We start from the raw sequence: 15548 nt of genomic DNA on the forward strand, positions 1-15548 counted from the left end.
TTATTTTTAAATGCAAGCAGTGTTCGCACTTTAAATTGACTTGGTACCAGTCTCTTGCAGTCTACTGTACAGGCTTTACAGCATAGGTCAGATAAGGGAAGGAAAAGCAGCACAAGGAGTTAATCAGGTGAGCTGCAGTGGAAAGAGCACAACAATAGCGGGAATAAGCAGACTGACAGAGACATCTAATTAACGATTCTGCTTTTCCCTGTCAAGTTATAGGGTAAAGGAGGGAAGGAGAATGGTAAGAAAGTGAAAATGCAACAGAGAAAAATCAGTTCCCCTCCTCTGCTAGACACGACCATGTTGCTATGAAAAATCTATGAACTATGAAAATCCCAAAATCCGAAAGACAGAAACGCGAAAACCTGTTGCAGGTAAAACTTCTCATATACAGTTAGGTCCAAATATACTTGGACACAGGCACAATTTTAGTTTTTTCAGGTATTTACCAAAACATATTCAAGCTATAGTTATATAATGGATATGGGCTGAAAGTGCACACTCTCAGGTTTCATTTGAGGGTATGTACATCCAAATTGGAGGAAGGGTTTAAGAATTACAGCTCTTAAGAGTAGCCATCACCCCTTTTTCAAGGGACCAAAAGTAATTGGACAATTGAATCAAAAGCCATTTCATGGCCAGGTGTGGGCTACTCCTTAGTTATTTCTTCATTAATTAAGCAGGTAAAAGGTCTGGAGTTGATTGTAAGTGTGGTATTTGCATTTGGAATCTATCGCTGTGAACCTACATCATGCATTCAAAGGAGCTGTCCATGCAAGTGAAACAGGCCATTGTAAGGCTTCAAAAATTTAACAAATCCATCAGAGAGATAGCAGCAACATTATGAGTGCCCAAATCAACAGTTTGGTACATTCTGAGGAAATAAAGCACTGGTGAACTCAGCAACATAAGAAGGCATGAACGTCCTTGGAAGACAACAGTGGTGGATGATTGCAGGATCCTCTCTATGGTAAAAAAAAACTAATTCACAACATCCAGACAAGTCTACAATGAAAAGAAGACTTCACAAGAGCAAATACAGCGGGTTCACCACAAGGTGAAAACCATTCATAAGCCTGAAGAATAGAAAAGCCAGATTAGACTGTCCCAAAAAACATCTAAAAAAGCCAGACCAGTTCTGCAATAGCATTCTTTGGACAGATGAATCTAAGATTAATCTGTACCAGAATGATGGGAAGAAAAAGCGTGGAGAAGGCTTGGAACAGCTAATGATCCAAAGCACACAACGTCAGCTGTAAAACATGGTAGAGGCAGTGTGATGGCATGGGCAAACATGGCTTCCAGTGGCACTGGGTCATTGGTGTTTATTGATGATGTGACAGAAGACAGAAACAGCCAGATGAATTCTGCAGTGTTTACAGATATACTGTCAGCCCAGATTCAGCCAAATGCAGCAAAGTTGATTGGACGGCACTTCACAGTACAGATGGACAATGATCCAAAACACACTGCAAAAGCAACCCAGGAGCTTTTGAAGGAAAAGAAGTGGAATATTCTGCAATGACCAATTCATTCACCTGATCTCAACCCAATTGAGCAACCCAATTGTTTTTATATCCCAGAAACCTGACATTTTACAGGGGTGTGTAGACTCTTTACATCCACTGTAGCATGAGACCTAATTTTCATGCAAGCTGAGTAATTTGGAAGTGTAACACTTACAGGTATTTTTTTGACCCATCATACAAATCAAAGTATTCCCTCTGAAAATGATTCTTCTGCTTTTCTCTGCAGAAAGACAGTGCCATCTTAATTTATGCATCATCCAGAGTGAACATCTACTTCCTAGGCTGAGATGCTGGCTAAGGGATGACACAATCATGTAAAACCTGGTGTCTGTGCATTTCTTGGCAGTATACACACAAATCCAACACAGATCAGCTCCTGATGCAGTCTCTCGGTCACTTGATAGGAAATGTTTCCCTTTGACTACAATAGGCTGATTGCATCATTTAAGTCTTGGAGAAATCATCGGACTAAAACTAAAAGACGACTTTATAACGATAAAAGGTTTTCTGAGAAATTGTACTGGAGCTATATATTGCCATGTCAAGAATTTATTCATGGAGACTTGTAAAGTTGCTGAAAGGTCAACTTTACCAAAGGCAGACTTCTGATCATTCTACAAAACCTGAATACATTTCTCTGGGAACTGCACATCGGTTCACCTGTACTCCTCTCTTCGACCCTGCTTCCTCATGTCCCCATTGCACTTTTTGACACAATGACACCTCATTTCTCTGCGTTTCCCTAAGGGTACTGCAAACCCTTCTGCAAAAATGGAATATAATGCAGTCTATCAATTCTTAGATGTAGTGGATGCATTTGTTTGCTTTTTTCCATCTGATAATCCTATGAATAATGTTTTTTTCCTCCACTTTATGTGTAGAAGGAGAAATGGTTGTCACAGGCTGGACTTCAAACATGTCTGCCTTTGCTGATCTTTACATGGTGGATTGGTGGGGTCAGTATTGTACATGTTAAAAATTAGGTTCTTCTTGCTTTCTTTTCAGCTGGCAAACAGAGACAAGAGCACAGCATTTCTGGAAACATCAACAGGTATTTTCTGTGCTTTCTAGAAATGTTTTTAGCCTGGAAAAAAACTAATGCAGCCACAACATCTAAGGACTGGTATGCTGCAATATATTATATTTATGTTTTTGGGTTTAACACAGTTTTATTAGCAGAGACTGGGACCTCCAACATAATGAGTTCTTGCTACAAATGGACTGAGTGTTCTCCTATAGTAGCAGCTGAGAAGCCCTTCCTTACCCATTAACATCTCTAAGAAGTGTTTGTTTGCATAGCATCTTCAGTGAGATGTATCTAGAGGAGAACATCGGAGGTTGGAATTATTAATAACTATGCTGGAAGAGGGACTGGTCAGTAAGGTTTGCCTATGAACTCCAGCTAGAATTCAGTGAGTGTTATACCAGCTATACTGTTTATTACATTACTACAGCACATACCATCCAGAAATACTGTATATAACAACATTGTCCTTGGAAGTTATTTCAGATGCTTGGCTGTATTATTGTATACACAAATAATATATTTACTGTCACAATAGCAACCATAATATTAACTATGCATGTGATAGTGTCAGATGCAGTAAGCAAATGTATGGCTTTAGGATTGAACTTTTGGAACGGATAGAACTCATATGGAGAAACACTGATCCACTATAAAGAAAAGTGTCAGTGCTATTAGATGTAAAACACTTGTCTGATCTTTTCTATTATTGAAAGATCCTTCTGTGTAATACAGGTTTATCAAATGTCTATGCCTCTCAACTGTCCAATGCTCAAGGGCTATCCTGTAATTGACTTTCTACAAGTATAGAAACCCCACTTCCAGCAAAATCCTCCACTTGCCGTTGCTAACTGTAGGGCATTCTTTGTAACAGTTTAAGTTTTAATAAGGCTTTATTAGATATGACTGACGGGTTTTTTTTTTTATGATAAAAGACTTGACATGAGAAAGGCATACTGATTTTCCATTGCAGATTCTAAGACAGTAATGACAACGGCCACTTGGTGTATTTAGTGACAATTAACATTCACACCTTTTTCAGAGTTCTTTTAATTAGAAAGATGCAGCTCCTACTGCTCTCCATTTGTATATAATGTCCTGATTTAAATGGAGGGGTTTCTTTCATAGTGCATTTTAAAATTCTATTTGATTTCTTAGTTACACTCTTCAATATTTAGGTTGCCCAATGAGAAGAATATATTTAAAAATATATTTATAAAAATATACTTTTTTTAAAATACATTCTTCAGCTTTTTTTAACATATAAAAAAGTAATTTTAACATATATTTGTAAATGCATTCCAAAAATGTAGATTTGTATTTTTAAAGACATACAGTATATTTGAAATGTATTTTTAAAAATATTTTTCATAGATTTTGTAATATAAACGCATTTCAACATACAGTATATATATATATATAAAAAATATATATTTTGAAATATATTGAATACGGCCAAAATTGTAGCATTTCAAATATATGTCAATATATTTGGGCAGAATATTTTTAAAGTATATTTCAAATACATTTTTCTTCCATGTGGGATGCTTGTTATACTCACTGTGGAACCTAAGTGGTTAATCCTCTGCATTGTGTAAAAAGGCTGCTTGATCCTGTCTTCTCTGATCCTCCCCTTCTTTTACTGTCCCCAGTCAATCTGCTGATAGTGCAGAACCCTAGGAGGCACTCTGCACATACTCAGGTTAGTGTGTATTGCTAGAGAGATTTGTTTTGTTTTTTTGGAGGGTTTATGTGATTGGCACAGGGCCAATCAGCGCTGTCCAGACAGAACATCAGGGATCATGCACGTTCATTTGACAGTAAGAGGAGAATGAAAACTCCTCCTGCAAGCTTTAACCAGTGCTCAGCCAGACACTGATAGAAGTCACATACTGCATATACTATATACTGCTGATATGAAAAGGTATTTAGCCGTTTATATTTACTAAAATAAATTAATTTTCACGTTCTGTGTACTGTGGGAGACCAGATACAGTTAATGCAGGGTCCTAGGTTTAGCAACACTTTAACAATGCATATAATTATGCAGGGCAAGAAGCTCAAATGAACCAAAGAGCCATGCACTTGCATAGAATAAGAGTTGTGTATCATACCTCTGCACAATGAATTACAAAATATGACCAACAGATGAAAAAAAATCAACTATAACACAAGACTGGGAAGACAGAAGGGGTGTTAGCAGTGTAGAGATTTCACAGTACTGACACTCACATGTAATGATCTCACAGTATCAGAACATCACCAGTATTGTCTATACAGCAAATGCAGCAGGGTAGAGAGGCTTTGAACATGGACAGTGGCCACCAGCACTGTATGCAATTAAATACACATTACTGCCTGGCCTAGGTCCAATTTTTCATCCATTACATGTGGCCATCATAGCAGTGCAGGTACAAGCGATAAACGGGCAGATATTCCTGTAATTGCTATTAAATCAGTCCTGTGACACTAGAAGAACAGAAAGTACCTAGGCACTGTCACATACAGCATACAGATGTGTATTGCTTCTTCTAATCAAAGATGCTAAAGGTACATTTATTTATTTAGTCACAATGAATTCTATTAATGGATCCCTCTTGACAGCCAAACTTTAGATTTTCAGCAGAGGTCTGCTTTAATTCTTTCCAACTTTTCCCCTAAAGTCACATTTTGTCCTCTAAAGTCCACATTCTACAGCCAGCTCCAGCAAATTTCTCACACACAACCAGATTTTAGTCAACATATTCATGCTGTTCCCAAAGGTGTGAGAAATGTTAAACCATACTGAAGTCCTTACTATGGATATGTCATATACAAATGTAGCTTAAATTCCCATTGAGCTAAACATTTTATGGTCATTAACCTTACTCATTACGATTGCTCTCTGACTTACATTATTAGTTCAAACAAACTGATACAAATATATTGCAAGACTGGAACAAGCAATAGTATCTAGATTATGGAATATTATATAAACGCTTAGTATATGATCATTATACATGAACAAATTTTCAGGCATAAAATGACACAATGATCTATGTCAAGCAATACTCCAACTGAAAAGGACTGTATAGTAAAACTGACCTTGAGAAGCCCCCGGGGAAAATCTGTGCCTTCATTCACCCCTTGGAGATTGGCAATGAATTCCTGACAGCTCATTTTCTTTCCAATATTCTGAAAGATAGAAGGTCAGGCATTACAATGATATATTTGCTCCTACCTGCATTAATTAAAAAAGACACCTGCCATGTGGTGTTAAACTCATGCAACGGATGAGGTTTTCAGATTACTCACTACAAAGGCTTTCAAAAACAAAAAATGAATGTTGTTAACTAAACATAATCACCATGCTATAAATCAACTGTGTTATTAAAAGCACAGTGCATCAATGCCTAAACACACCATATTGAGGTCACATCAATAAACAAATAAAATATAAAATGTGACAAATATTACAAGTTTTAGATATACAACAAATAAGTGCAAAAACACTTCATTACTCTGTAATAATATAAATGATATGCTTAAATAATCCTCCAGCAATAAATAGTTCATTAAAATGAATAATTACTTCGTGATTACCAATCGTAAGTGACAGATAGTATGTGCAATCCATGAAAAGTTCTATCAATCCTTTTATACTCGACTGTGAATAATCCAATAAAGGTGAAAAAAATTCAGTGGTAATCAGTATCAACCACTGAAATTTGACAATGCATCTTATTGCATGATTGCCAATCAGCTTTTAACTTCAGCTTGATCAACTAAGCTTTGACCAAAAAAACTGGAAGCCAATTGGTTTCTATGCAGACCTGCACCAGATGTTGCACTATCCAGTTTTAGTACATCAACCCCAATATTATTATTATTAGTATTATACAGTATTTATATAGCGCTAAAAGGTTTGCTCAGCGCTGTACATTATATGTGCAATCCTTTTAAAAGTGCCAGTTTCAATCACAGTCATAGCAATACAGAAACAGACGTTGTAACTAACTGTGATGGTGAGTCGTCTCAAGGAAGGGCCAAACACACTGAAGTACAATGCAGCTTCAGGCAAATGCAGCATCCTTTTGACGCCAGTTTAAGATGCTTCTGAGATCATTTAGAATTCACTGAATGTACATGTGACCTTCCTCAGCTGCGTTTTGCATCCCATAGTCCTGAATCAAACGAAAGCCCGGAGATACAGGCCTGAGTACATACCTGGCCACTGATACTACAGTGATCCTTGCTGACTTTCAGTTCCTCTGCTGAGCAGCTGCCCTACTGCAATGCAACCATAGAGGGTAACTATCTTGGCACGATCTGCTTAATCTAAATGTATGCACAGCATTCTTGTATTGGATGAGGTGGAGAGGTGGGGCAGTGATGTTTCCTTGTATTCACTGAGTAAATTGGTGCCTGTGCTGAACGAAAGACCCCCTGTGGTTGCTACAGAGCAGGGCAGCTGCTTGGCATGGTGGTGCAGTAATAGCACCACTTTGTAAACCTTAGAACTACCTGAATCTGCTGCACTTACTAAACTGGCAGCAGGGCTTTTAAAATCTGGCTCAGAACCTTGTAAAGGGTTATATGGCTACTTCCTGCCAACTGCCATTCCATTCCTCAATAAGACTGCCTCTGTAGCCGATTAGGACAACCTCATTGGACAAGGGTTGGCAGTTGGTAGAGCTTAGCCATAGAAAGTCATATGGCTACTTCCTGCCAACTGACATTCCATTCCTCAATAAGACTGCCTCTGTAGCCAATTAGGACAATCTCATTGGACAAGGGTTGACGGTTGGTAGAGCTTAGCCAAAAGAAATTCAGGAAAGTAAGGCCCCAATAACAAAGTCAGTCTAAGTCAAAAAAGCACAATGAAGAGAGTGCTCTGGATATTTTATTTATTTCAGGTACTTATATAGCGCTGTCAATTACTCAGTGCTTTACATACAGTGGGGCAAAAAAGTATTTAGTCAGCCACCAATTGTGCAAGTTCTCCCACTTAAAAAGATGAGAGAGGCCTGTAATTGGCATCATAGGTAGACCTCAACTATGAGAGACAAAATGAGAAAAAAAATTCAGACAATCACATTGGCTGATTTGGAAAGAATTTATTTTCAAATTATGGTGGAAAATAAGTATTTGGTCACCTACAAACAAGCAAGATTTCTGGCTCTCACAGACCTGTACCTTCTTCTTTAAGAGGCTCCTCTGTCCTGCACTCATTACCTGTATCAATGGCACCTGTTTGAACTTGTTATCAGTATAAAAGACACCTGTCCACAACCTCAAACAGTCACACTCCAAACTCCACTATGGTGAAGACCAAAGAGCTGTCAAAGGACACCAGAAACAAAATTGTAGACCTGCACCAGGCTGGGAAGACTGAATCTGCAATAGGCAAGCAGCCTGGTGTGAACAAATCAACTGTGGGAGCAATAATTAGAACATGGAAGACATACAAGACCACTGATAATCTCCCTCGATCTGGGGCTCCACGCAAGATCTCACCCCGTGAGGTCAAAATGATCACAAGAACGGTGAGCAAAAATCCCAGGACCACACGGGGGGGACCTAGCGAATGACCTGCAGAGAGCTGGGACCAACGTAACAAAGGCTACCATCAGTAACACACTACGCCGCCAGGGACTCAGATCCTGCAGTGCCAGACGTGTCCCCCTGCTTAAGCCAGTACATGTCCGGGCCCGTCTGAAGTTTGCTAGAGAGCATTTGGATGATCCAGAAGAGGATTGGGAGAATGTCATATAGTCAGATGAAACCAAAATAGAACTGTTTGTTAGAAACACAACACGTCGTGTTTGGAAGAGAGAGAACGCTGAGTTGCATCCAAAGAACACCATACCTACTGTGAAGCATGGGGGTGGCAACATCATGCTTTGGGGCTGTTTCTCCTCAAAGGGACCAGGACGACTGATCCATCTACAGGACAGAATGAATGGGGCCATGTATCGTGAGATTTTGAGTGTAAACCTCCTTCCATCAGCAAGGCCATTGAAGATGAAACGTGGCCGGGTCTTCCAACATGACAATGATCCCAAACATACCACCCGGGCAACGAAGGAGTGGTTTCAAAAGAAGCATTTCAAGGTCCTAGAGTGGCCTAGCCAGTCTCCAGATCTCAACCCCATAGAAAACCTTTGGAGGGAGTTGAAAGTCCGTTTTGCCCAGCGGCAGCCCCAAAACATCACTGCTCTAGAGAAGATCTGCATGGATGAATGAGCCAACATACCAGCAACAGTGTGTGCCAACCTTGTGAAGACTTACAGGAAACGTTTGACCTCTGTCATTGCCAACAAAGGATATATAACAAAGTATTGAGATGAACTTTTGATATTGACCAAATACTTATTTTCCACCATAATTTGCAAATAAATTCTTTCCAAGTCAGCCAATGTGATTGTCTGGATTTGTTTTCTCATTTTGTCTCTCATAGTTGAGGTCTACCTATGATGCCAATTACAGGCCTCTCTCATCTTTTTAAGTGGGAGAACTTGCACAATTGGTGGCTGACTAAATACTTTTTTGCCCCACTGTACATATATATTGTACATTCACATCAGTCCCTAACCCTTAAGGGGCATACAATCTAAGGTTCATAAGTTACATTTATACAAACACACACTATGGACAATTTATAAGTACCTGAAATAAATAATAAATTTAGACAGGATCCAATTAACCTAACGGCATGTCTTTGGAGTGTGGGAGGAACATGGATTACCTGGAGGAAACCCAGACAGGCACAGGGAGAACATGCAAACTCCAGGCAGGTGGTGCCAGGGTTGGGATTCAAACCATCGACACTAGTGCTGCCAGGCAGAAGTGCTAACGATTTAGCCACTGTACTCATTGAAACAAGGTTTTTAAAAATATTGTCACATGCCTCTCCCCAGAGAGCATGGATTATTAGGATTCAAACCAACGACCCTAGTACTGCCAGGCGGAGGTGCTAACCATTTAGCCACTGTGTCATTAAAGTTAATATTAGGGATTGTGTGATGCCTTCTGTTAGGCAGGACTTTTAATTTCAGCACTGTAGAGTTAAGCATGGGTTCACATACAACCCAGAGAAAATTAGAGTCTACATTCCACTGCTTGCTGAAGACCTCTCTGTGAGTTGGCACGGATATAAATTAACAGACCATATTATGTGATGGTTGTTTAACGCTGAAAATGACAAATTACCTGTCCTTGACTAATCAAACCTTTGCCTGTGATAAATAATTACATATATTTATGCACTGTGACATCTGCCAAATACTATAACTAGTGTCTGGAAAGAACATCTATCACATAAAATGTGATTAAGTGCAAAAATAATGTATGGTTATGTTGGCATTCTTGCTTTGCAAGGGAGTTTAGCTTAAGAAGCAGGATTAAGGTCCAAAATCCAGTATCTAGGCTTATTGTGTCCATAGTAAGACATAGGTTATTACAAAAATCTGGAGGATTTGAGGATAGATTAAGGTCTGGTTCACACCATCACACTGTGGTAATGCATGGTAAAAAGTGTATTGGTGCAGTGCGGCGTCATTCAGAATGGTACCATGCCAATACATGTGCACTACCATGCCTTGTGTGCACTGCATGACAAAAAATAGTAAATTCACCTTTCTGGTGCATTGGTCAGCCCAGCTAAATGCAAAGCACATCATAACACATGCTAATGAAAGTGCTCTAACGCAGCGCAACAGTGTGAAAAAGGCAAAATGGGCACTGTCTTTAATGCTTGCTATCCAATCCAGACCTATAATTGGGCTATAGAAGCATCTTATGCTATGGCATGATTTATAGGCACTTGTCACTTCAACTTTTCCTTAACTATAATTCAGGAATCAAAAACAAGAAAGACAGAAAATTACATTTTCTTTTTTTTTTTTACAGTGTGATTTTGGATTTCAAGCCTCGACAAAACCCAATAACACTAGGCTAATTGCCACCCAGAACTTGAGTCAGCTTTTATCTCTCAGAGTAAACCAATTTCAAGATTTATACATGTGCTCGAATAACTGTAAATATATTCAGATGCTTCTAAGAACACTGCTGTCTAAAATTTGAATCGTTCTAGGTTAAAGCGACCCTAGCGTGGCCCAAAACTTAATTTTGATACCTGCAAGTACCTGGGTCAGCCTAATTTATGTATCATTGTGGATCCCCTAGGATTCTAGGCCCAAAATGTAAAAAGGGCCTTTACCTCTGCCCAAGAGATTAAAATGTATCTAAACAAAATTTTAAAGTGGAACTTTACTCTCTCAATCAACTTTAACTATCTAACTAATCCTTAGGTTGCTAGTCTTAGAAATATTATATTCAGTTGTTTTAACCGTTTCAATACCGTGCAATTTTACGCCTTCCTGCCCAGGCTATTTTTCAGGTTTCAGCGCTCTCACACTTTGAATGACAATTGCGCGGTCATACAACACTGTACCCAAACTAAAATTTTATCATTTTCTTCACACAACTAGAGCTTTCTTTTGGTGGTATTTAATCACCGCTGGGGTTTTTATTTTTTGCTAAATTAACAAAAAAAGACCACAAATTTTGAAAAAAAAAAACACGTTTTTCTTTGTTTCTGTTATAAAAGTTTACAAATAAATAATTGTTCTTCATAAATTTAGGCCGAGATGTATTCTGCTACATGTCTTTGGTGAAAATAACCCAAATTAGGATGTATTTTTTAGTTTGTAGGAAAGTTATAGAGTTCACAAACTATGGTATAGATCTGAATATTGATCAATCCTGAAGTACTGACAGCCAATCTAATTTCTTGAGGTCCAAGAATGTCAGAACAGTACAGATATCCCCAAATGACCCCTTTTTGCAGAGTAGACAGTCCGACGTACTTCATAAGAGGCATGGCGAGTTTTTTGAAGTTGTATTTTTATGTCATAATTTTTTGGAAAATGAAAAAATTAAAAAAATTAGTTTCACTATTTTTTTTTTTTTACATATTGTCACCAGTGCAGTACAGCGTCATCATATAACTGGCATGGCGGTGATCAGGGACACTGACTGGTGACAGTATGAAAAAAAAATTTTTTTTTTCTTTTTTTTATTATTTTTTATTAAATTTTTTTTAAGATTTTTTTTTCATATTTCACTATGACCAAAGTAGTACAATGTTACCATAGTAACATTGTACTACCTTGGGGAAGTGACTGGTGACAGTATGAAAAAAAAATATATTTTTTTTTTTAATTTTTTTTATTTTTTATTATATTTAATTTATTACATTTTTTTTAATTTTTAAGATTTTTTTTCATATTTTACTATGAGCAAAGTAGTACAATGTTACCATAGTAACAGTGTACTACTTTGGGGAAGTGATCAGTATTTTTTTTTTTTTTACACAATTTGCTTATAGCAAAGAATTACTTTGCTATAAGCAAGCATTTACCTGAATGAAATCGATTCATTCAGCTTTTTTTTTTTTTGTGCTTAGCTGTGATTTGGTCACACCTAATCACATGACATGAGCATGTGATTAGCTGTGACCATTCACAGCTAGGCACTAGTATACAATGGATGGCATCATGAATGAAGCCATCCATTGTATACAACTGTCATGTGACCTGCTGTGATTGGTCACAGCAGGTCACATGGTACCAGCAACGGGAGCCGGTACTCGGATCTGTCATCGGCCGTGTCCGAGGTGCACAGTCCGTGACAGATCCCGCTGCTGCGCCGCTCTGCATTACTGCAAACGGCGCATGTGCGGGAGCACGCCAAATGGCGTGCACCCAGAATGAAGAGGCACATCTGAATCCGCCAAACGGCCATTGGCCAGGCGGCTAATGGTTAAATTTTTTTTTTTTTTACATTTCTTCAGTTGCCTCCAGGTTTCTGGCGTAGGCCACATTGATGTTATACATCCCAGGAGTCTTCATGGGCATTTTTTTCTTTCATCTAGAGAAGGGGAGGAGGGGCTTTCTCAGCTAAGCAAACCCTTCTGCCTGTGTGCCCGAGTTAAGGCTAGGTTCACATCTGTGAGGGTGGTGCGGCTGTGGATCCACATGAAAATCCGTGCAGCCACACCACCCACATAGAAAAATGTGGACCCGCGGGCATTAGTTCTAATGGCATGTCGTCTGCACTGGAAAGCGCAACCGTGAAGTGCAGGGACTGCAGGTTTCAGAAGTGCAGGGACTTCTTCCCTGCGTGTTACGGGGTACGAGAGTCTATTCAAATTAAGGAGCTCTCCCGCCCGCGCAAAACAAGGCCCGCACGGCCGCATATATGTGAACCAGGGGTAAAGGAAGATGGATTGCAGGAAATAAATGCTACATGAATCATCTGCCCTTACTTAAGATGGCCACAGCTAGAAATGCTAATGGGTGTTTTTCAAAGTTATTCCTAGAGACATGAATTGACAGGTAAGTTTGCTTTAAATATTAAAAATTAATGAAATAGTATTTTCAGTTTGTGGTGCTCAGATACAGTTTAGTTCTGCCTTAAGCCAATACAAAGATTGATTTGAAGACCCGCATTGATACTGGCAGCTGTTACAAGGTACCTTCACATTCAGCACTGTTACCTTAGAAACATTTTAGGGCAGGACAGACTACACTTAAATGTTACCGTGTGTCTATGCTTGGATCTAATTTCTTTATAAATTTAAATAAAAAATGCTGATAATGTTACTTCACAGACAAATAGAAATATTAAGTAAATAATTGAATTAGACACGGTTTGGGAAAAATGCTTTAGCGTTCAGTTTCCACAGCAACAAGATTTAGCTAGTTAAAGATTTAATTAAAAGTATGTAGATCAGGTAATGCTTGTTTGCTGCTGGCAGCACATGACATTACACAGACAGTAAAGTTAAATATTCCTCCTTTCTATTTTGCAGCATCATGTTGATTTAAATGGTCAGTAAACCCAAAGTGATATTACAGCTATAGATGGGCACTGCTGGGAATTCAGCCCCTGGCTTCTTTTTTATATATGATACAACAGTGAGATCTTATCTTCCTGACAAAATTACTCACTGTTCTTATCCACCTCAAAGTTCTTGTTTCTGCCCATTGTTGGGTATCATAGGGGTTATTGTTGCTTTTTCATATTATGAAATAACAAAAAAAAAATCTAACAATGGCTCAATTAACCACCTCTAGCTTCAATAACAAGCAGGTACCACAACGAACGTTATTGAAACTTACATGTGCTGGTGAAGTACAAAGTCATTAATTCTGAAAGGCAGGCCAATCTCCCAGTGCCCTTGGGCTGCAGCACAGAAACACAGAGATGTACTTTGTGATGCGCTGTCTAAAATTCTGCATGCATGATTTCTGGTCACAATGATTGAAGCAACTTGTGTTAAGGTGCGACTAATGCACCACAGCAGAATTGGCTAGTGTGTGTGGCTAGTTTGGGCCCAAAGATAGCTATGATCAACTATTAGGTATAGAGTTGAATGACCAGGAGCCTTAGATCAGGAAAAGATAAAGTACCAGACAAATCATAGCCAAGAGCATACCAGAAGACAAGTTGTATTCGGATTGGCAAATCAGAATATTCACAGGATAACGTCCAAAAAAGCTAACAAAGTAACAGACACCTTTGTTTAGACACACTAAATCTAAAGCCTGATGATATCAGTGGTGCGCTACAGCATCAAATATCTGACAGTAGGTAGCACAGGGACAAACACTTAGTTGCCAAATGCTCCAACAAGGTGTCACTTTTGCCTTATGACAAGGTGCTCTATCGTGCTGGAAAAGGTATTGTTCCTCAGGAAACTGTTCTTGGATGGTTGCTCTCAGAGGATGTTTTTGTACTATTCTTTATTCATGGGTGTATCCTTAGGCAAAACTGTGAGTGAGCCCACTCCCTTGGCTGAGAAGCAACCCCACACATGAATGGTCTCGGAATGCTTTACTGTTGGCATGACACAGGACTGATGGTAGCACTCACCTTTTCTTCTCCAGAAAAGGTTTTTTCTGGATGTCCCAAACAATCAGAAAGAGGATTCATCAGAGAAAATGACTTTACCCCTGTCCTCGGCAGTTATTATTATTATACAGTATTTATAAAGCGCCAATAGTTCGCTCAGCGCTGTACAATCCCTGTACCTTTTGCAGAATATCAGTCTGTCCCTGATGTTTTTCCTGGCCAGAAGTGGCTTCTTTTCTGCTCTTCTTGACATCAGGCCATCTTCCAAAAGTCTTCACCTCACTGTGCATGTAGATGCACTCACACCTGCTCACTGCCATTCCTGAGCAAGCTCTGCACTGGTGGTGCCCAATCCTGCAGCTGAATCAACTTTAGAAGACAGTCCTGGCACTTGCTGGACTCTCTTGGACATCCTGAAGCCTTCTTCTCAAAAAGTGAACCTCTCTCCTTGAAGTTCTTGATGATCTGTTAAATGGTTGATTTAGGTGCAATCTTAGTAGCAGCAATATTCCTGCCTGTGAATCCCTTTTTGTGCAAAGCAATGATAACTGCACCTGTTTCCTTGCAGGTAACCATGGTTAACAGAGGAAGAACAATGATTTCAAGCACCACCCTCTTTTTAAAGCTTCCAGTCTGTTATTCTAACTCAATCAGCATGACAGAGTGATCTCCAGCCTTCTCCTCATCAACACTGACACCTGTGTTATCGTGGGAATTGCTGACATGATGTCAGCTGGTCCTTTTGTGGCAAGGCTAAAATGTAGTGGAATGTTTCATTGGGGGAGTAGGTTAATGGCAAAGAAGGACTTTGCAATTAATTGCAATTCATATGATCACTCTTCATAACATTCTGGAGGATATGCAAATTGCCATCATAAAAACTGAGGCAGCAGACTTTGTGAAAGTTAATATTTGTGTCATTCTCAAAACTTTTGGCCAGGGCTGTACTGACTGTTTTATTTTTCAGGTGATTTGGTCTACCATATCTTTCAAATTGCTAAGGCATGTTTTAATGGAATTGGCAAAATCCATGTGGAATTATCATAGATGGAACAAAATTTCCAGTGTCAACTCATTACCTGGAGAGGACACCG

At 39.0% G+C, this 15548-nt stretch overlaps 1 protein-coding gene across 2 annotated transcripts in view; it reads right to left on the reverse strand.

Annotated features, from left to right (window-relative positions):
* Positions 1 to 15548, reverse strand: part of PSD3 (pleckstrin and Sec7 domain containing 3) — a 661118-nt gene that overhangs the window by 313504 nt on the left and 332066 nt on the right. For both annotated transcript variants that reach the window (XM_089675248.1, XM_089675257.1), the window contains one exon: positions 5641 to 5730. In XM_089675248.1, the coding sequence (XP_089531374.1) occupies positions 5641 to 5730 (90 nt within the window). The remainder of the gene's footprint in view (positions 1 to 5640; positions 5731 to 15548) is intronic.

This window comes from Staurois parvus, unplaced genomic scaffold (assembly GCF_062004578.1).
Source record: "Staurois parvus isolate SC_StPar_1 unplaced genomic scaffold, SC_StPar_1.0 ptg000013l, whole genome shotgun sequence".
NCBI classification, from domain to species: Eukaryota; Metazoa; Chordata; class Amphibia; order Anura; family Ranidae; genus Staurois; species Staurois parvus.